Genomic DNA, 22,348 nt, shown 5'->3' on the forward strand with positions numbered 1-22,348 from the left:
ACTACACCTCAGAATAACTTGAATACAATTGTTTGAACTGATCTTGGAATTTGCAGTTGTTTAGAAATGGCTTCAAGAGACATTCCGGAGTTGTATACATCTGTGATCCTCTTTCTCAGATCTGCACTGAGGTCTTTGGACTTTCCCATTTTACTGTGTGTTGTTCAATCCAGTGAGTGCTGTAAACAAACCCTTTTTATGAAGGCACAGAGCTACCAGCTGTAGTCAATCATGATCACTAACAGGAAGTTAAGAGACCTCGGCCTTGGCAAGATAAGAGACATTTTTGGAGGTTTCAGCACCTCTGAATTAATAATCTAAGTGAGCGTATGTAAATGTTTGACCCTGTATGTACAACTTTGACCCTGTGTTGATTTCAGAAAATCCAAAGAAAATTAAAACTTGTGCACCAAATTCTAGTGTTTTTTTAATTAAAGCTGTATGCTGTACAATCATTCTGCCACAGAAAAAGAACAGTTCAAAGAAATTACTGAAAGCCTAAATATTGCCATGACATTCATATTCAAGATGACATTCATGTCATTGTATGTAAACTTCTGACCACAACTGTAGATAGATTGATGTCATGCTCTTTAACAAATACATAATTACTAGCAGTGACACATTGCTGTGGTCTAAGAGAAATAAAACACTGATGTGCTGTTTTATAGGAAAATAATCAACTTTGTGGTAGTGTTTCATTCCTTTCTTGTAAAATGTTTTATTGCTAAAGAATAATAATGAAAATAATACAAAAGACTGTTCAAACCCACAAGACTTTATATAATACACATTTACAGCGGGGTACAGAACATTTATCTTTAACCTTAGTAACATTTCACTATCCTTGCACTAAATGACCAACTGTCGATAATGGTGTCAGAATGAATTTCACAGTTCAAAAACAATTCAAAATATTTCACAAATGTACGTATTAATGTGCATTTGAGTGTTTAAGCCCTCTAAAGTAAGTCTATTAAGTAAGAACCATTTCAACGATATGAGAGACATTTCACATAGAATTTTCAGCGTGCTTTATGGAGTCAGAGATTTCCTGTTGGTCAGTGCAGCTTTCTGTAGTGAGCGGACACATGGATTTGAGATCTGACCAACATGTGTTAAAGGCTTAATTTGGGGGTTGGAACAACTTTAACATAAATACATACTAAAGATGGCAGATTGTTTCTAAACAGCATAGAAAAGCTAAATTCAAAAAACTATCCATCAGCTTGGAGTAATGATACAATGAGGGATGAAAAAACTACTTTATCGTAGCTGTCAATCTTCATGATGTTGGGCTTCATAGTGGATGCAATACAAATGCGTAGTGTATCACTACTGCAAATCTTCATTCAAATACCAAAGACTTTGACAGGTGACTATAAATATACTTCGAGGAAGTTCTACCCTGAGTGCTCTCTCTCTTTCGCTCATCAAACCCAGAGTACATTTGAATGCTTAGAAAGAGATGCAAAACAAGATGATAATTTTACCATGATACTTCCCTGAGAGATGTTCTAATCTAATTCAAACTTTGTAGCTCTTTCATTCTCCAGCGTTTCAGGCTATGCTTCAAAGCAACTGATACTCGTCCTCCATCGGAATAAGGATGTTATCATGGACGGAAGATGTAAGAGTTTGTGGTTTCATGGTGCTTAATGGCTCCTCTAAGCTTGGATTGCTACAAGAGCTAAAAGCATCATGATGGTTGATGGACTCGTACGCAAGAACCACAGGCATGTCCTTGTTGTGGGGCATGATCTGACTCAGTTTGGAGTTTCCAGAGTCTGTACAACCATTCAACACACTGTACTCAAAATCCATCTGTATCTTTTGGCCCAGGTTCTTATATGGCTCCAGGAAGTTCTTCCCCAGATGCATTGTTGGAACTGGGTTTTCAAAAAAGGACTTTGATTGAATTTGCAATCTATTGCTGATTAAGAAACTGGATTCATTCAATTGCTGATTTTCATACTCGTGGCTGACGGATGTTAATTTATTTTCAAAGCTGTTCTCGTCCATGCTCTTGTAGCTGGATGAGGAGTAAATCAGCGATGGCGATCCTGAATCAACACCTTTCTCTAGACTGTCACTACAGTGCCTAGCTTCACCCCGGCCTTGAGAAGATTCCACACTGAAATCAGGAGAACATTCAGATTTATATTTAGAAACGTAACAAACCGATGCACTTTAGATTTTGCAAATTTTAAACGTATAAATGATGAAAGCATCACCATGTCTTCTTGGTGACTTGGTTTGCTGTTGGATCGAGACTGACAGACAAGACGTCAGTTTGGAATGACAGCAACTTTGGGACCTGGTAGAGAAAAGAATAAAGCATGGAGGAATTAAATAAAACTTTTGTAACAGGCGTATCAGACTCTCGCTGGCTGTGCTGTGAAAACTGTCCACACAGATGTTCATCTAAGTTTCTATATTGGTCATTGTTTAACTATTGAATATTTTCTATCATTAAAAAGTTTATAATCTGGTAAAGATCTGTTCAGTACTTTGGGAGTAACGGCAGGTTGAAGTCGGTACAACAGAGTAAAAACTCTGCTCATGTGACGTCGGGAAACTGCTGGTGCTTTTCTTTTTGAGTCACGGGAAAGTGGTCAGACTCTCTCTCTCTCTCTCTCTCTCTCTCTCTCTCCTGATCAGTTTCCCACTGGATTGCTCGTCAATATCAATCAGATCACTTTTATAGGAATGTTCTCTCACTGTTTCTGATGAAGGATTCAGCAACATCTTCCCTGTGCTAGTTTTGATGTTCTGATTCACAGGAGATTTTGAAGTGAGTTTTCATAGCTTTACCTTCTTATTTTTTTCAAATCAAACTGATTCCTGTAAATAAAGAATTATTTTATTTTAGAATATAACTGGAGTTGTTTTGATGAAAAATATTGAGATCTTAGTGATCGGAATGAGATTTAAAAAAAACGTAAGTCAGAAACGCGAGTGTCAATTTCAGTTCAGTTAATGTGAATTGTTTATTGGATGTGGATCAGACAGTTTTTTCGAGGTTTGCCTTGAAAGCTGTGAATATTAATCAAAATAATCATTTACAGTTAGGTCCATATATATTTGGACACTGACACAAAAATGTTTTTTTTTACCTGTTTACTGAAACATATTCAAGTTATAGTTATATAATGGACATAAAGTCCAGACTTTCAGCTTTCATTTGAGGGTATCCACATTAAAATTGGATGAAGGGTTTAGGAGTTTCAGCTCCTTAACATGTGCCACCCTGTTTTTAAAGGGACCAAAAGTAATTGGACAATTGACTCAAAGGCTATTTCATGGGCAGGTGTGGGAAATTCCTTCGTTATGTCATTCTCAATTAAGCAGATAAAAGGCCTGGAGTTGATTTGAGGTGTGGTGCTTGCATTTGGAAGATTTTGCTGTGAAGAAAACATGGGGTCAAAGGAGCTCTCCATGCAGGTGAAACAAGCCATCCTTAAGCTGCGAAAACAGAAAAAACCCATCCGAGAAATTGCTACAATATTAGGAGTGGCAAAATCTACAGTTTGGTACATCCTGAGAAAGAAAGCACTGGTGAACTCATCAATGCAAAAAGACCTGGACACCCACAGAAGACAACAGTAGTGGATGATCGCAGAATAATTTCCATGATGAAGAGAAACCCCTTCACAACAGCCAACCAAGTGAACAGCACTCTCCAGGAGGTCGGCGTATCAATATCCAAATTTACCATAAAGAGAAGACTGCATGAAAGTAAATACAGAGGGTTCACTGCACGGTGCAAGCCACTCATAAGCCTCAAGAATAAAAAGGCTAGATTGGACTTTGCTAAAAAACATCTAAAAAAGCCAGCACAGTTCTGGAAGAACATTCTTTGGACAGATGAAACCAAGATCAACCTCTACCAGAATGATGGCAAGAAAAAAGTATGGCGAAGGCGTGGTACAGCTCATGATCCAAAGCATACCACATCATCTGTAAAACATGGCGGAGGCAGTGTGATGGCTTGGGCATGCATGGCTGCCAGTGGCACTAGGTCACTAGTGCTTATTGATGATGTGACACAGAACAGAAGCAGCCGGATGAATTCTGAGGTATTCAGAGACATACTGTGTGCTCAAATCCAGCCAAACTGATTGGTCGGCGTTTCATAATACAGATGGACAATGACCCAAAACATAAAGCCAAAGCAACCCAGGAGTTTATTAAAGCAAAGAAGTGGAATATTCTTGAATGGCCAAGTCAGTCACTTGATCTCAACCCAACTGAGCATGCATTTCACTTGTTAAAGACTAAACTTTAGACAGAAAGGCCCACAAACAAACGGCAACTGAAAACCGCTGCAGTAAAGGCCTGGCAGAGCATTAAAAAGGAGGACACATAGCGTCTGGTGATGTCCATGAGTTCAAGACTTCAGGCAGTCATTGCCAACAAAGGGTTTTCAACCAAGTATTCGAAATGAACATTTTATTTACAATTATTTAATTTGTCCAATTACTTTTGAGCCCCTGAAATGAAGGGATTGTGTTTAAAAAGAAATGTTTTAGTTCCTCACATTTTTATGCAATCATTTTGTTCAACCCACTGAATTAAAGCTGAAAGTCTGAACTTCAACTGCATCTGAATTGTTTTGTTCAAAATTCATTGTGGTAATGTACAGAACCAAAATTAGAAAAATGTTGCCTCTGTCCAAATATTTATGGACCTAACTGTATATGCTTTCATATAAACACTAGTAGGCCTTACTTTTGAGAAATACAAAGGCCTACAGAGCACAAAGAGGCGATTAGAAATAATCTTTTATGACTTTTTTATTGAGTGTACCAATTTAACATTTTTAGCTAATTAGCATCATTAATACTAATTAAATACTAATTTGCATAATAGTTTTTTTTTACTCATTTTTAAACTTTGTATTCATTATATAACCATCTATGTTCCTATGTAAATATCTTGAAAAATAAAAGTTATGAACAAAAAACATTTGATCTCATTGGTTAATGAGATCCTCATACAGAATATTACGGCAGTTTTCTAAAAATTAAGCTGTTTTTTCAATCTTTGATTTGTAATATCTCAAGAATGAATAAACATATTTTAATTCTGGAAAAGGTCTGTTCTGCATTCAATTCTGAATTCAATGAGAGCAGTTTCAAGCAATTTGGACTGAATTTTAATTTTCACCTGATATGCCTATTTGTAGGGGAAAAAAAAAGTTACTATTGCCTAGTTTACAATTTTAGAAATATGAAACATCCACAGGTATGCTTTTTATTTGGATGCTACAATAGACAAACAAATCTGATGTTCAGTGGAAAGTGATTGTTGGAAATGCTCCATATTGGAGTAACTGAAGGAAACAGCGTTGCCTACCTGTTTTACAAAATCTGTAGAAAATCTTGGAGTAGGAATCTTGTCCCACCATGGTTTAAAGATTCTGTAATAAAGAGGTTAAAAAAATCAGTTATGGGTTTCCGACGTAAAGGCTTGTTGATGAAGGTTGTTTTAAACTTGCGCTGGTGCAAATTGTTACTCTCACTCTGGATCGTTCTACTTTATTATTATTATTATTATTATTATTAATCCTAACATTTTTTGGATGCTATTTCTCCCTCAGTTTTCAACCAATCACCAAATTTCACATGAAGAATACCTCTGGGCTGAATTACGTTACTATGGCTTTTGGTGCTGATCCGGATCATCGAACCAGAATGATCTCTGAAAAACGTGATCTTTTTTTTCAATCACTTATAACAATGTCAATTTTCATGATTTTTTTCCAATCTTTTTTTTTTTATTTTGTTCAGGGTGGCAGGGTGCAACTTTTCCTCACTAAGCATCATTCTCTATCTCTTACCATTCCAGATCTACAGGGTACAGTGACCAGATGTCCCGATTTGTAAGGGCTGGCGCAAATTACTGTGACCTTTAGTCACAGTCTCTATCTAGTTTCCTTTCTTTTTATGTGAATAAGTAATAGTTTAAAAAAGCATTCATGATAAAATTGTTGATGATGAAATTTGTGAAAGAGGATTTGGAGCCCTCTCTGGAAGAAATGTGGTACTGCAAATGTGGTCAAGGAGTCAACTCCTTCGCGAACAACACATTGATATTTTTTCTGGAAGGACGGCTGATTGCAAAAGTGCACATTCCTGTTTTTCTCATACCAGAACAATCAGCATTTTTGTGTAGTGAAAAATGAAGGTTATCGTTAATCCGAGTTCTCGAATGCACTCTGATAAATATGATTGTCACAGCTACCAAGCCTGTATGCATTCATGAAATGCAAGATTGTAGTGATAATTCCACCATGACTCATCGCTGTAAAATCTGACCTGACAAGATTCTAGATGCTGATTATAACCAAGCCCTTCTAAAAATTTAAATACATAAAACACAAGCCAGGATGAAAATCTCAGGTCTTACCTGTTGAACCAGAAATAGACTGAAGATACACAAATTAACAGAATGACACACAAGATGGGGATTATTATCCTGAGCATGTTTACTAACGATTGTGCTGTGGACACAAAGACACGAACTCCTGTTAAACATGCCGATAAATTTCAGTAAATCGTTCCACACATGCTTATTCTTAAAACTTACGTGTTTTGAACACATATGGGTCACTGTAGTCGCTGAATGTCTTATTAGGGGGGTAGGTTGATTTCATTCTCGCTCTCAAACTATATACAGAGTTAGGTTGAAGGTTACTGCCTACAATCTCATGTGTAGTCTGACCTTCTCCCAAAAGCCTTGTCTCCTGTATGAAAAGTGAATATTATTTTCATAGTTTCAGACAAAATGTGTTGCTTGATGAGTATTAAGCGACTCACCTTATTGCTGCTTCCATCAATGCTGTATGTGAGCTCCACAGCCAGGCTGTCACAAAAAGCTTTATTCTTGTAGGTGGTGTCCAAGGTAACTGAAAAGTCTCCATTTGGCTTCTGGATGACTGACTTGATGATTGGTCTTCTAGGCTTAACTGCAGGGAAGAAATAAAATCATTTATTCTATCCACATTCACTGGATATGAGCAATCGCACGCTCTGATTGGCTACTCTACTACTAGGATATCAGCTCATATACCGTGAGTAGAGAAAAACAAAATGGTGAAGCGTGTTACTGAACCAACCGAGGAAGAAATAAAAACTACTCAAAAATAAAACCACAAAAATGATCAAGTATATAAAAGAAACAGGGGCGGCATGGTGGTGTAGTGGTTAGCGCTGTCACCTCACAGCAAGAAGGTCCGGGTTCGAACCCTGTGGCTGGCGAGGGCCTTTCTGTGCGGAGTTTGCATGTTCTCCCCGTGTCCGCGTGGGTTTCCTCCGGGTGCTCCGGTTTCCCCCACAGTCCAAAAACATGCAGGTTAGGTTAACTGGTGACTCTAAATTGACCGTAGGTGTGAATGTGAGTGTGAATGGTTGTCTGTGTCTATGTGTCAGCCCTGTGATGACCTGGCGACTTGTCCAGGGTGTACCCCGCCTTTTGCCCATAGTCAGCTGGGATAGGCTCCAGCTTGCCTGTGACCCTGTAGAACAGGATAAAGAGGCTAGAGGAGATGAGATGAGATAAAAGAAACAGAAATGGCTAAAATATAGGGCTGGGGTTTTTTTTGTTCCCCAATATCGCCTATTCCACACTCCAGCCCAGTTGGTGGCAGGAATGCACCTTTACGTTGGTTTGCCAACCGCCAAAAAACCCTGAAGAATAAGAAGACCCAAAAATACAAAAAAAAGCACAACAAAATATGGAATGAAAGTATTTGATGATAAGAACATATCCTTTTTAAATTTTTCAAGAATTATCATCACATTTTTCAAATTGCTCCTGTCATTTCGCCGGTTTGTTTACATTCTAAGCGGAAATATTTTGTTCAGCATTTTGTATAAAGTTTTTATTGATTTGAATTTGCAAAACATAAAAATGCTCTGTTTCTCAAAATCCAGTGAATGTGGATGAAATAAAACAGTTATTCCACTCAATCTCGTCATAGATGGATTATAGACAACTCTGTGCTATGCGCCTCGTCGGCTATCAGCTCATGTATGACTCAATTTCATGGAATAACTGAAATATTTGGATATGTGGATATATAGTACATAGCCCTTTTCTACAGCATGGTATCAGTTTGACTCGTATGAAAAGTGGTACCAAGATTCAAGAGCAAGGCTGCTGTTCAGTGCTGCATTAACCATAAAGACAAAGTTGACCAGCCACAGCATGAAGTTATGGGAAAGAGTCGTGGAAGCTCAGCTAAGAGGAGAGGTAGAGATCTGTGAGTAGCAATATGGCTTCATGCCAGGAAAGTGTCCTAAAGATGCAATATTTGCTTTGAGAATACTGACAGAAAAGCTTAGAGAAGACCAGAAGGAGCTGCATTGTGTGTTTGTGGATTTAGAGAAGGCATGTGACAGGGTGCCTAGAGAGCAGCTGTAGTACTGCATGAGGAAATCAGGAGTGGTGAAGTGTGTGAGATTGGTACAGGATGTGTATGAGGACAGAGCTTCTCCCAGCTTCCAAGGGAGGCGGGGGACATTGAGTCTGAGTGGACCATGTTCTCTAACTCCATTGTAGACGCGGCTGTTCGGAGCTGTGGCCGCAAGGTCTCCGGTGCCTGTCGTGGCGGCAATCCCTGAACCCGGTGGTGGACACCGGAAGTAAGGGATGCCGTCAAGCTGAAGAAGGAGTCCTATCGGGCCATGTTGGTCTCCGGGATTCCTGAGGCAGCTGACAGGTATCGGCAGACCAGGCGTGCCGCAGCTCGGGCAGTTGCGGAAGCAAAAACTCGGAACTGGGAGGAGTTCAGTGAGGCCATGGAGGAGGACTATCGGTCAGCCTCGAAGAAATTCTGGCAAACCGTCCGGCGCCTCAGGAGGGGGAAGCAGTACTCTGCCAACACTGTTTACAGTGTGGGTGGGGAGCTGTTGACCTCGACTGGGGACATTATCGGGCGGTGGAAGCAATACTTCGAGGATCTCCTCAATCCCAGTCACGTCTTCCATTGAGGAAGTGGAGGCTGATGACTCGGGGCAGACTCGTCCATTACCCAAGCCAAAAAGTCACTGAGGTGGTTAGCAAGCTCCTCGGTGGCAGGGTACCGGGGGTGGATGAGATCTGCCCCAAGAATCTCAAGTCTCTGGATGTTGTGGGGCTGTCTTGGCTGACATGCCTCTGCAACATCACATGGTGGTCGGGGACAGTGCCTCTGGAGTGGCAGACTGGGGTGGTGGTCCCTCTTTTTAAGAAAGGGGACCAGAGAGTGTGCTCCAATTATAGGGGAATCACACTTCTCAGCCTCCCAGGGAAGGTTTACTCCAGGGTACTGGAGAGGAGAATTCGGCCGATAGTCGAACCTTGGATCCAGGAGGAACAATGCAGTTTTCGTCCTGGTCACGGAACACTGGACCAGCTCTATACCCTTCATAGGGTGCTCGAGGGTTCATGGGAGTTTGCCCAACCAGTCCACATGTGCTTTGTGGATCTGGAGAAAGCATTTGACCATGTCCCTCATGGTATTCTGTGGGGGGTCCTTCGGGAGTATGGGGTTCAGGGCCCTTTGCTAAGGGCTGTCCGGTCCCTGTACGAACGGAGCAGGAGTCTGGTTCGCATTGCCGGCAGTAAGTCAGACCTGTTCCCAGTGCATGTTGGACTCCGGCAGGGCTGCCCTTTGTCACCGGTTCTGTTCATAATTTTTATGGACAGAATTTCTAGGCGCAGCCAGGGGCCGGAAGGAATCCTGTTTGGGAACCACAGGCTTTCATCTCTGCTTTTTGCAGATGATGATGTCCTGTTGGCTTCTGCAAGCCAGGACCTTCAGCATGCACTGGAGCAGTTTGCAGTCGAGTGTGAAGCGGCTGGGATGAGAATCAGCACCTCCAAGTCCGAGGCCATGGTTCTCAACCGGAAAAGGATGGCTTGCCCTCTCCAGGTTGGTGGAGAAGTCCTACCTCAAGTGGAGGAGTTTAAGTATCTCGGGATCTTGTTCACGAGTGAGGGAAGGATAGAGCATGAGATCGACAGGCAGATCGGTGCGGCCTCCGCAGTGATGCGGTCGCTTTACCGGTCCGTCGTGGTGAAGGAGCTGAGCCAAAAGGCGAAGCTCTCGATTTACCGGTCGATCTACGTTCCGACTCTCACCTATGGTCATGAGCTTTGGGTAATGACCGAAAGAACAAGATCACGGATACAAGCGGCCGAAATGATTTTCCTTTGCAGGGTGGCTGGGTGCTCCCTTAGAGATAGGGTGAGAAGTACAGTCACTCGGGAGGAGCTCGGAGTCGAGCCGCTGCTCCTCCACATCGAGAGGAATCAGCTGAGGTGGCTTGGGCATCTCTTTCGGATGCCTCCTGGACACCTCCCTGGGGAGGTGTTCCAAGCATGTCCCCCCAGGAGGAGGCCCCGGGGAAGACCCAGGACATGCTGGAGGGACTATGTCTCTCAGCTGGCCTGGGAATGCCTCGGTGTTCTTCCCGAGGAGCTGGCCGAGGTGTCTGGGGAAAGGGAAGTTTGGGCTTCCATGCTCAGACTGCTGCCTCCGTGACCCGGCCCCGGATAACCGGAAGAAGACGAGACAAGACTTAAAAATGTCAAGGTTTATCAGACTGCCACAGAGTGTCTGACAGGCCCAGGACCTCAGAGTGTTAAACTCCTTGTGCACTACTAAAGATTTGAAGGAACAATGAAGAATAATGGTTTATCACTGTTTGGGTTGTTCTATTTTTTTTTTTTTTAAATTTCACAACAACTGAATGAGCGGCAGAGACCAAGGGGAAATTTGTTTCCTTGCTGTGACAAAAACAGCCACATATATGTGAGAATCAGCATCCCTTCAATATCCTCCATTGCTCTTGTGAGTGTCATGTTAATTTTAAGACTGAGGACATGATGTTGATGGTCCCTTGTATGAAGCCCTCCACACTATACTGACTTTAAAATGCCAACCACTCACAGTTGCTAGAAACCACCAAAAGATGTTAGGGATACCTCATCAGTTGTGCACCAGTGTCATCGGATATTTCGGCCTTTTAATCACAATAACACCCTCTGCTAAGGCAGGCCCACCACAGGCTGATCAGACCTAGGTGTGTCCCCCTAACATCTTTTGGCCCAGATGGGGTCCTTCCTTCTGATCCACAACCGCTGGCTGCAGCATTCTGCAGTCCCTGATGTTTCTTTTATTATGTAGTGAAAATTCATTATGTCTGATTATTATAACTATTCTTTAAGTTCGTTTCTTAAGACACGTATTTTTTAGTGTGTTACCTCGTTTGTTGACAGTTTCGGCGAACACTTCCGCCTTCTTCAAAACAGTCACCAGATGTCGTGTGGTGACGTGCCTTATCAGCTGATGTTACTCTATGGAGGCATGAACGTCCCGCCCAGTTTGACAGGTAGTCCACGCCTCCTGCTGTCAGGTCGCTGCCCCAGGACGGTGCTCCAGGTGTGTGACAGTGCGTACGCTCCCTCATCCCGGTTCATCGTCCTCTGCACCCGCTTTCGTATCTCCACTGCCTCTAAAATCCAACGCTGGTATCTATTCTCTTCAGCGCGAATGACTCTGGCCTCTTCCCAATTCATTATATGATTTTGTTGTTTGTAGTGGTCTGAAATGGCTGATTTTAAGTTAAGAAACGATCTTAAAGAATAGTTATAATAATCAGACATAATGAATTTTCACTACATATTAAAAATAAGTTATGGAGAAGATTGTGCCAAAGAGGTACGCTACCTGGAAAAACTAAAGAAAAAACTGGCGCGACAAAGAAACCATCTCCACTTCAATCTCCGCTGCCGGGACGAAGGCATCATTCCAGCAAGCCTCTACATAAAAAATCCAATTCCAACAAGAAACGCGGAAATGACCATCGAAAGAGCGCGAATGACTCTGGTAAGAGAAAGAATTAGATGCACGACAAACAAAATCAACAATTTAAATACAGAAATAACACAAAGAACACAAGATTTCAAACGCCGGTTCAAACTCAGCAGTGACATGGAAAAAAGTATGGAAGAACATCTAAATGCAATACAAGAACAAGAATTCTCAAAAATAAAAACACGCCATATTAAAAAACTAAATAGACTTATCAAAAAGAAACAAAATAAATGCAAGGACAAGCAAATAAATGAAAAATAGATATGCAACCTGTCTAAACACACACTAACAACAGCAGAACGCACTATACTCTCACGGGGACTAAACTATGCCATCACACCAAATAAAATCCCGAATGAAGAATTCATACTGGCTACGGAACTAGCATGCAACATGTTACAGGACCAAGGACAGAAAGCCGCATTAAGGAATGAAATAGCAGGCATCCTCACCTCAGCTAAACCGCCACCCAGAAACACAACTAAACAGGAAATGGAAGCCATCAGAACACTCACAAAGAACAAGAAAATAACAATACTACCGGCTGATAAAGGGAGGACCACGGTTATTATGGACACTAATCAATATGAAAAACAAATGAATGAAATGCTCATGGACCCAAACACACATGAAATACTCAAAAAAGACCCGACAGAGGAAAAGAAAAAAAGACAAACTATTACTCAAACCGTTAATGGACGACAACAAAATTGATAAATAAACATACAACCACCTCATCCCCACAGCAGACATCACCCCCCGGATATACGGCACACCGAAAATTCATAAACCCGGAGCACCACAACCTTTCCAAGACACTGGCAGACATAATTAAACCACTCTTCGGACTCACAGAATACCACTGCAAAAACTCAAAACAACTGGCAAAAGAACTAAAGGAAATCAAGATAAAAAAGGATGAAATCTTTGTATCACATGACGTCATATCCCTCTTTACAAAAACACCGGTCACAAACACTCTCAACATAGTAGAAAACCGGTTAAAAGCAGACAGAACCCTGAAAAAACGTACAAAACTTACAGCACAGGACATAACAAAACTATTACATTTCATTTCCACGTCCACATATTTCCAATTCAGAGGTACAATCTACAGACAAAAAGAGGGATTTGCAATGGGGGACCCGCTATCTGCCACTCTATGCAACTTTTTTATGGAGGATCTGGAAACCCGAGCCATAGAAACGGCACCGGATGACTGCAAACCTATCTTCTGGAAAAGATACGTTGATGACATTCTTGAAATAACCAAAACAGGCCACACACAACAACTCACGGATCATTTAAACTCCATAGACAAGACAGGCAACATCAAATTCACACACGAAGAGGAAACGGACAAGACAATAGCATTTCTGGACCTAAAAATACACCACACAGAAGAAGGTAATATCAGAATTACAACATACAGAAAACCTACACATACTGACCAATATCTTCTCTGGACATCTGAACATCCCATAGCACATAAAATGTCAGTAATCAGAACACTATACGACCGAACACAGAACATCACGGAGGAGAAAGACAGACAGGAGGAGGAACAACACATCCAACAGGCATTAAAAAACTGCCAATATCCACCATGGGCAATTCGAAAAGGAAAATTACAGACACAAAAAAAGGAAAAAAACAAACAAACAAGAAAAAACACAAAAAACAAACTGGGGCTTTGTCACATTACCATACATAAAAGGAGTTACAGAACGCATCCAACGATCCATGAGGAAATACCACATCAACACCCCGGTCAAACCATACAAGAACCTCCGACAGCTGCTAGTTCACCCCAAAGACAAAATACAACTGGACAATAAATGCAATGTCATATATGAAATCCCTTGCCGTTCATGCAATAAAGTCTATATTGGTGAAACGGGCAGATGCTTCCACACTTGCAGGAAAGAACACCAATTAGAATGTGAAAAAGAAACAACAAAAAGACTCACAAGATCTGAAAAAGAAAAAGCAAACCAAGAAAACTTAAAATCAGCCATTTCAGACCACTGCAAACGACAAAATCATATAATGAATTGGGAAGAGGCCAGAGTCATTCGCGCTGAAGAGAATAGATACCAGCGTTGGATTTTGGAGGCAGTGGAGATACGAAAGCGGGCGCAGAGGACGATGAACCGGGATGAGGGAGCGTACGCGCTGTCACACACCTGGAGCGCAGTCCTGGGGCAGCGACCTGACAGCAGGAGGCGTGGACTACCTGTCAAATTGGGCGGGACGTTCACGCCTCCATAGAGTAACATCAGCTGATAAGGCACGTCACCACTCGACATCTGGTGACTGTTTTGAAGAAGGCGGAAGTGTTCGCCGAAACTGTCAACAAACGAGGTTACATACTAAAAAATACGTGTCTTAAGAAACGAACTTAAAGAATGTTTCTTTTATTGTCTGGCGCAGGACTTGTGCTTGAATTCCTACCTCTTTCAGCAACTTGACAGTAGATGTTGCAATAAAGACCCTACAGCCAACCTCCACTGACCAAACTCTTGTTTTCCAGCCTTATTGTTTTGCCTTAGCTGCCATCTCTGAACACTGCAGCCTCTTCCTCTCATTTTCCTCATCAACTGCATCCTCCCAGGGTACTGTCAGCTCTACAAAGTAGACAATGGGCAGGGTGTTGGACCAGAGTACCAGGTCTGGTCTTAGGGTGGTGGTGGTAATCTCTGGTGGGACTGTAAGCTGCTGGCCTACATCAGCCTACTTTTTCCAGTCTCGGGCTCCCTCCAGCTAACCAGCCCTGGTTAGTGGAGGAGGCCCTCTCTGCCCCTCTTCTCCTTCTCAGATGAGTAGTGTCTTTGGTACTATGCTTGAAGCTCTGGGGGGCAGGTCGTTGGTAGCAGTTCTCTTGGTCTCAATTGCTGTTGCCAGGCATTTCAGCACTTCATTGTGCTGATGATGTCACAGCAGTTTCATGCAGCATTGCAAGTTTCATCACCGAAGAAATTAATTCATTAGTCACCACAGTGTGGATGTCACCACAGTGTGGATATCGATTAGTCAGATGGTGAAGAATGCAGGAAGAAGTGTAATTTGTTCATTGGAAATGATTTCAGTCTGAGATTAAATCAGTTATACAGTCTGCTGCATATTGCACAAGACTATGCTGGGAAAAGTAATTTTGTCCCCTTTGGCTTTAATGGAACTGTGGTAATCAGAGCGGGTGGGTGGAGCACAGAAGTATGGCAGGCCAGAACTCAGTTCCAAAAACTCTTTTTATTTGCACTTTTCAGTCGCAAACACACTCTCCCAGCCACACGCATACACCCACGCATAAGTCATCTGGTTGGGGAGAGAGCTCTCTTCCTCTGCTCTCTTTCTCCTTATATAGGGCACGGTCACTGGGGAAGACACACAAACACAGGTGAACTAGCCATCAGGTGTAGTGATTCTGCCACCTACCTTCCCTGACTCCGCCCTCCTGTCACAGACCGACGCTTGACCACGCCCCCACTGCCACATACCCCCACCACCCAACTCAGGCTGGGCAGCCGTCCAGCCCGCAGCCGATTTGCCCCCCCCCCTTGATGGGAGAGGAAGTCTGCCACGACCATCTGCGCCCCCGGCCTGTGGACCACCTTGAAGTTAAAGGGTTGGAGTGCCAGATACCAACGGGTGATCCGCATGTTGGCATCCTTCATGCGGTGGAGCCACTGGAGGGGCGCGTGATCCGAACAGAGGGTGAAAGGGCATCCCAGCAGGTAGTAGCGGAGGGCGAGGACCGCCCACTTGATGGCCAGGCACTCCTTCTCTATGGTGCTGTAGCGCCCCTCATGCACTGACAGCTTCTGGCTTATGTACAGCACTGGGCGATCCTCCCCCTCCACCTCCTGGGACAAAACAGCCCCCAGCCCTCTGTCCGATGCGTCCATCTGCAATATAAAGGGGAGAGAAAAGTCAGGGGAGTGTAACAGTGGCCCCCCACACAGTGCAGCCTTTACGTCAGAAAAAGCCTGCTGGCATTGTTCCGTCCACTGGACCAGATCTGGTGCCCCCTTTTTAGTGAGATCAGTCAGCGGGCTGGTGACATCCAAATAATTAGGTATAAACCCACGATAGTAGCCAGCCAGCCCCAGGAACTGTCTCACCTCCTATTTGGTCTTGGGCCTCGGGCAGGCCACAATCGCTGCTGTCTTGTTAATTTGGGGAAGGACCTGCCCATTGCCCAAGTGGAAGCCCAGATACTGTACTTCCACCCGCCCAATCGCACACTTCTTCGGGTTGGCTGTGAGACCCACTCGCCTCAGTGACCTAAGGACGGCCCTCAGATGTTGCAGGTGCCGTGGCCAGTCATTACTATAGACAATAATATCATCGAGGTATGCAGCCGCATAGGTGGCGTGGGGGCGGAGGACCCTATCCATCAGCCGCTGGAATGTAGCGGGCGCCCCAAACAGCCCAAAAGGAAGTGTGACAAACTGGTGTAAGCCAAACGGTGTGGAAAAGGCTGTTTTTTCTCAGGATAACAGAATCAAGGGGATCTGCCAATATCCCTTTGTCAAATCCAGTGTCGAATAAAAACAAGCCGTGCCTAGTCGATCAAGCAACTCGTCAATACGAGGCATTGGGTACACATTGAATTTAGACACCACATTGACTTTTCTATAATCCACACAGAACCGGACTGGCCCGTCGGCCTTGGGAACCAAGACCACCGGGCTGCTCCAGTCACTGTGGGACTCCTCGACGATGCCTATGTCGAGCATGGCCTCGAGTTCTTCCCGAACCACCTTTTTCTTGTGTTTGGGCAGCCTTTAAGGGCGGCTGCGCACTACCACCTCCAGGGGCATCTCAATGTGGTGTTCTATGAGGCGGGTGTGGCCGGGCAGGGGTGAGAACACAGCCGAAAATTCGACTTGCAACTGGGCAACCTCCGTGAGTTGGGTCAAGGAGAGGTGGTCTCCACAGGGGACCGGAGTGGTAGTCAGTGTTCCTTTTTGAACCTCCGGCCCCAGCTCCGCCTTCTCTGGAACCAGCGACACCAACGCCACGGGGACCTCCTCGTTCCAGAGTTTTAACAGATTGAGGTGGTAAATCTGTAATGCCCCACCCCTGTCCGTTCGCCTCACCTCGTAGTCGACGTCCCCGACTCGCCTTGTGACCTCAAAGGGTCCTTGCCACTTGGCGACCAATTTGGAGCTCAACGTGGGCAACAGCACGAGCACTTTATCTCTCGGTGCGAACTCCCTAAGGCGCGTGCCCCTGTCGTACAGGCGGATTTGCCGTTCTTGGGCCTGCCGCAAATTCTCCTGGGTTAGGTGCGTGAGGGTGTGGAGTTTTGCGCGCAGGTCGAGAACGTATTGAATTGTATTTTTGCTGGTTGAAGGTCCCTCCTCCCAATTTTCCCACAGCACATCTAGGATGCCACGCGGCTTACGCCCATATAATAATTTGAATAGGGAGAACCCCGTGGAGGCTTGTGGGACCTCTCGCACTGCGAAAAGCAGGGGTTCGAGCCATTTATCCCAATTACGTGCGTCCTCACTTACAAATTTTTTAATTATGTTTTTGAGGGTGCGATTAAACCGTTCGACTAAACCGTCCGTTTGTGGGTGATAAACGCTGGTGCGGATCGGCTTCATTCCCAATAACCCATACAGTTCGCTCAGTGTGCGTGACATAAACGAGGTGCCTTGATCAGTCAGAATCTCTTTGGGGATTCCAACTCGGGAAATGACGTGGAAGAGCGCTTCCGCAATACTGCGTGCTGAGATATTGCGCAGAGGCACTGCTTCCGGGTATCACGTTGCATAGTCCACCAGGACTAAAATAAAGTGGTACCCTCATGTTGTCTGATCCAATGGCCCGACGAGATCCATCCCAATTCTTTCGAACAGGGTCTCGATTAATGGCAGAGGGCGCAAAGGCGCTTTTGGAATGGCCGCTGGATTTACTAACTGGCATTCGCGGCACGCCGTACACCACCTACGAACATCGCCGTGAATCCCTGGCCAATCGAACCGGGCCATTATTCCGGCTAGTGTCTTATCCTGCCCTAAGTGTCCAGCTATGGGATTAAAGTGAGCCGCCTGGAATACCAATTCCCGGTGGCTCTTCGGAATCAAAAGCTGCGTGACTCGCTCTTTAGCAGTGCCTGGTGCTGGCTCTGTTGGGCCGTGGGGAGGGCGTGGATCAGGTCTGCGAAGGGGGAGGACTCCATAGGGCTGTTCTCCTCTGTGCTCCGTCCCGGGTTTCGGCACCACTGTGGTATTCAGAGCGGGTGGGTGGAGCACAGAAGTACGGTAGGCCAGAACTGAGTTCCAAAAACTCTTTTTATTTGCACTTTTCAGTCACAAACACACTCTCCCAGCCACACGCATACACCCACACATAAGTCATCTGGTTGGGGAGAGAGCTCTCTTCCTCTGCTCTCTCTCTCCTTATATAGGGTGCGGTCACTGGGGAAGACACACAAACACAGGTTAACATCAGGTGTAGTGATTCTGCCACTTAACTTCCCTGACTCTGCCCTCCAGTCACAGACCGATGCTTGACCACGCCCCACTGCCACAGGAACATTATCACTTTGTATGATAATTAAAATACTCAAATGTTCCTGAGTAAATTCCTCCTGAAGTTACAGAGTCTTGCAAAAGTATTCATCCCCCTTGGTGTTTGTCCTGTTTTGTTGCATTACAATCTGGAATTAAAATGGATTTTTGGAGGGTTAGCACCATTTGATTTACACAACATATCTACCACTTTAAAGGTGCAATTTTTTTGTTTGTTTTTTGTGACACAAATAATAATTAAGATGAAAAAACAGAAATCTGGAGTGTGCATAGGTATTCACCCCCCAAGATCAATACTTTATAGAGCCACCTTTTGCTGCAATTCCAATTGCAAGTCTCCTGGAGTAAGTCTCTATTAGTTTAGCACATCTAGCCACTGGGATTTTGGCCCATTCCTCAAGGCAAAACTGCTCCAACACCTTCAAGTTAGATGGGTTGCACTGGTGTACAGCAATCTTCAAGTTATGGCACAGGTTCTCAATTGGATTGCGGTCTGGGCTTTGACTAGGCCATTCCAAGACATTTAAATGTTTCCCTTTAAACCACTCCAGTGTAGCTTTAGCAGTATGTTTAGGGTCATTGTCCTGCTGGACCGTGAACCTTCGTCCCAGTCTCAAACCTCTGGCCGACTCAAACAGGTTTTCTTCCAGAATTGCCCTGTATTTAGTGCCATTCATCTTTTCTTCAGTTCTGACCAGCTTTCCTGTCCCTGCAGATGAAAAATATTCCCACAGCATGATGCTGCCACCACCATGCTTCAGTATAAAAATGGTGTTCTCAGGGTGTTGGGTTTGCTCCATACATGGCATTTCCCATGATGGCCAAAAAGATCAATTTTTGTCTCATTTGCCCAGAGAATCATCTATGTGTTTGGGGAGTCTGCCACATGCTGTTGGGCAAACTCCAAATGTGACTTTTTAAGCAATTACTTTTTTTCTGGCCACTCTTCCATAAAGCCCCGCCCACTTTGTGGAGTGTATGGCTTAAAGTGGTCCTATGAACAGATACTCCCATCTCCGCTGTGGCTCTTTGCAGCTGCTTCAGTGTTATCTTTGGTGTCTCTGTTACATCTCTGATTAATGCCCTCCTTGCCTGGTCTGTGAGTTTTGGTGGACGGGGCCTTCTCTTATCAGGTTTGTATTGGTGCCATATTCTTTCCATTTTGCTATAATGGATTTAATGGAGCTCTGTGGGATATTCAAAGTTTGGGATATTTTTTATAACCCAACCCTGATCTATACTTCTCCACAACTTTGTCTCTGACCTGTTTGGAGGCTCCTTGGTTTTCATGTTGCTTGCTTAGTAGTGTAGCAAAGTCAGGGTCCTTCCAGAACAGGTTGATTTATACAGACATCATGTGACACTTTGACTGTACACAGGTGGAACGTAAATCAGTTAATGAAGTGAACTGGTTGGACCAGCTCTTATTTAGCGGTTTCATATGAAAGGGGGTGAATACCTGTGCACACTCCAGATTTATGTTTTTTTTTCATCTTAATTATTGTTTGTGTCACAATAAAATAACAATTTGCACCTTTAAAGTGGTAGGTATGTCGTGTAAATCAAATGGTGCTAACCCTCCAAAAATCCATTTTAATTCCAGCTTGTAATGTGACAAAACAGGACAAACACCAAAGGAGATGAATACTTTTGCAAGACACTGTACTTTTGTCTGGAATCAGTTCCTGATTTGAGTAGTTTTTGAATTAAAAATGAATGGTCCTGCAACCTTCAAACCTTACAAACTGTAATTCACTTACTGAAGTCGTGGGTTTTGGTATTTTGTGTGTACCAAATCTTGTCTCCTTTCATCACGTTCAATATGAATAACTCGTTAACCACAAACCCTTTCACTTCAGTTGTGCATTCACATGAGCCGGGTGGGATTTCATCAAAATGGCATGTGAATGACCTGCAACATAAGAAAGGACAAATATCAAGCAAATACTGCACCACTAATCAACTGTATTAAAAAAAGTAATTTTAACCCATCATCTGAACTAACCTGTTTTCATTCTTCATGATCAATGAAGCGTTGAGTTTGTTTTCAGAACAACTTTTGGCTTCATACCCGAACAAGCTGCACTTTAGCTCGGTATCATAATCGTTAAAGCATTTCAGAGGCTCTGAAAATGGGATTAAGGTGTCAGGAACATGTCAGTTTATTTGACACCAAAAATAGTTAAATTAAGTGCCAAGATTATGTTGATTAATTTATTCATCACTTCATTTTTTTCTTTACATTTTCTGTTCATTTTCTTCTTTTTCTAATGTTTTTCTTCCTGATGTGTGTCATTTATTGTTTCATCATTTGGACGGCACGAAAAGTCTAGTGCATGACGATGGAAGAGATGAAGAGATTAAAAAAATGAAAAGATGGAGGTGTCAGTAGAGCTTTTGTTAAAAAAAATCCTCTACTAGGATGAGCAAGTACGAGTCTTTCTTTTCCTTTGCTTTTTTTCTGCTGTGGTGAATTTTGTGTGTTTTGATATGCTTTAGCTGAGATAGCACAAAAACATAGCTTTCAGCTGTATCTGGAGCAACAGGTGAAATAAATGAACAAATGACACACTAACACAAACTATAAATATTGGCACCTGTGATATTTTCATAACCTGACAAAAGGCATTTGAAGAGGTGGTGCGTTATTATGCTGTTTGTGAAGAGACTTGTTCTTTCTATGAAAAGCTTGACAAGTCTTCAACTCTCCCCCAAATCTGACGTATCACTCAAATCCAAACTAAGTGTCTTTTAGGGGAAAAAGAGAAAAAAAAAAACCTCACGAAATACACTACATGGTAATATCTTACAAATCATTTCAGGTTTTTTTTTTCCTAAGATATGTTTTGAACATTATCACATATGGCACCTTTAATATGCAGGACAATGGAAACAATTTTACTTATGTACGTTTTGACAAACAAATAGAACAAAGAGCATGACAAAATGGGAGAGGGATGGAGAAAAAAGACAATTAAAAAAAAATATGGTTTATAGCCTAAAAGAACGGGCAAGTTGATCTCAAGAAAGTACTGAAGATGTAATAAGGTATGTAAGATCTAAGGTTTTTTTTTTTTTTAACTATGATTTTTGTTGTTGGACAGAATTTTAGTCTGAAAACCATTTCTCAAAGATATATTAAAAACTTGATTATTGGATAGTAATGAATTAGCAGCAAACTTACCAACAGATTCAGTGAAGCCAAAGCCAGAGAGAAATTGGATTACTTGCAGGATTATAATGAAGGCAGCCATTGTCCATCCTGGTATAAATTAAGCACAAAAAAAAAAAAGCTGTTGAGGTTTTAATAACATCGTACATAACATCTCGAGGACAAAGAGAACAGAGTTTGTTCTCATCTCCATAAGCTTCTTTTTAAACTCACCTTTGCAGGTTAGACGTGGCATCAGGTCAAACATGTGTGACAGAATCTTCAATTCTTTGACTTAAGTCACAACTGAACCGGGTTTATATTTGAGATTTGAAAGATTTAGGAGCAGTAGTAAGAACAATGATGTGTCTCTCACCGTCCCCTGTCTGGAATGCTGTGTTGTGGAGCATTACTTTCAGCTTTTACTGGAACAGGTTGAAGCAGTTCTGTGGAAATGCAGTAGCACTGTTTCCGGCTTATACTTCATCCATGACCAACAGGAAAACAAATGGAAAAAAAACCCTACAAAACGATACCATTGTTAATAATGTTATCTGAAAGTGAAAGGAGATGTTATTTGAAACTATGTGACTTGCCATGGTGTTAAACATGTACTGTATGTGTGTTATGCACTGCTGTCAAATAACAACAACAACAAAGGCATGCCATCTTCAGTTTTTACCCTGCCTCTTGCCCATAGTCAGCTGGGATAGGCTCCAGCTTGCCTGCGACCCTGTAGGACAGGATAAGCAGCTACAGATAATGGATGGATGGATGGATATATAT

General features: G+C 43.0%; 1 protein-coding gene across 1 annotated transcript; it reads right to left on the reverse strand.

Moving 5' to 3' along the window:
- Positions 1–757: 757 nt before the first annotated feature.
- Positions 758–21,976, reverse strand: LOC132871908 (interleukin-4 receptor subunit alpha-like). The gene is made up of 10 exons (XM_060906519.1): positions 21,797–21,976; positions 21,596–21,673; positions 20,417–20,537; positions 20,172–20,323; positions 6,822–6,970; positions 6,592–6,748; positions 6,412–6,505; positions 5,359–5,422; positions 2,235–2,317; positions 758–2,134 (listed from the first exon to the last, which is right to left on the reverse strand). Exons 1-10 carry the CDS (start codon positions 21,828–21,830, stop codon positions 1,573–1,575), a joined length of 1,494 nt encoding a protein of 497 aa, XP_060762502.1. The 5' UTR covers positions 21,831–21,976; the 3' UTR covers positions 758–1,572.
- Positions 21,977–22,348: the final 372 nt, after the last annotated feature.

The sequence above is a fragment of the Neoarius graeffei genome, chromosome 23 (genome assembly GCF_027579695.1).
Source record: "Neoarius graeffei isolate fNeoGra1 chromosome 23, fNeoGra1.pri, whole genome shotgun sequence".
Lineage (NCBI taxonomy): Eukaryota > Metazoa > Chordata > Actinopteri > Siluriformes > Ariidae > Neoarius > Neoarius graeffei.

Excerpts from the sequence above, each read along its gene's own strand:
- LOC132871908 (XM_060906519.1), bottom strand. The coding sequence starts at position 21,830 with ATGTTTGACCTGATGCCACGTCTAACCTGCAAAG. Across the intron at positions 21,674-21,796 it reads GCCACGTCTAACCTGCAAAG|GATGGACAATGGCTGCCTTC; the intron begins GTGAGTTTAAAA and ends AATTTATACCAG. Across the intron at positions 2,135-2,234 it reads CAAGTCACCAAGAAGACATG|TGTGGAATCTTCTCAAGGCC; the intron begins GTGATGCTTTCA and ends TCCTGATTTCAG.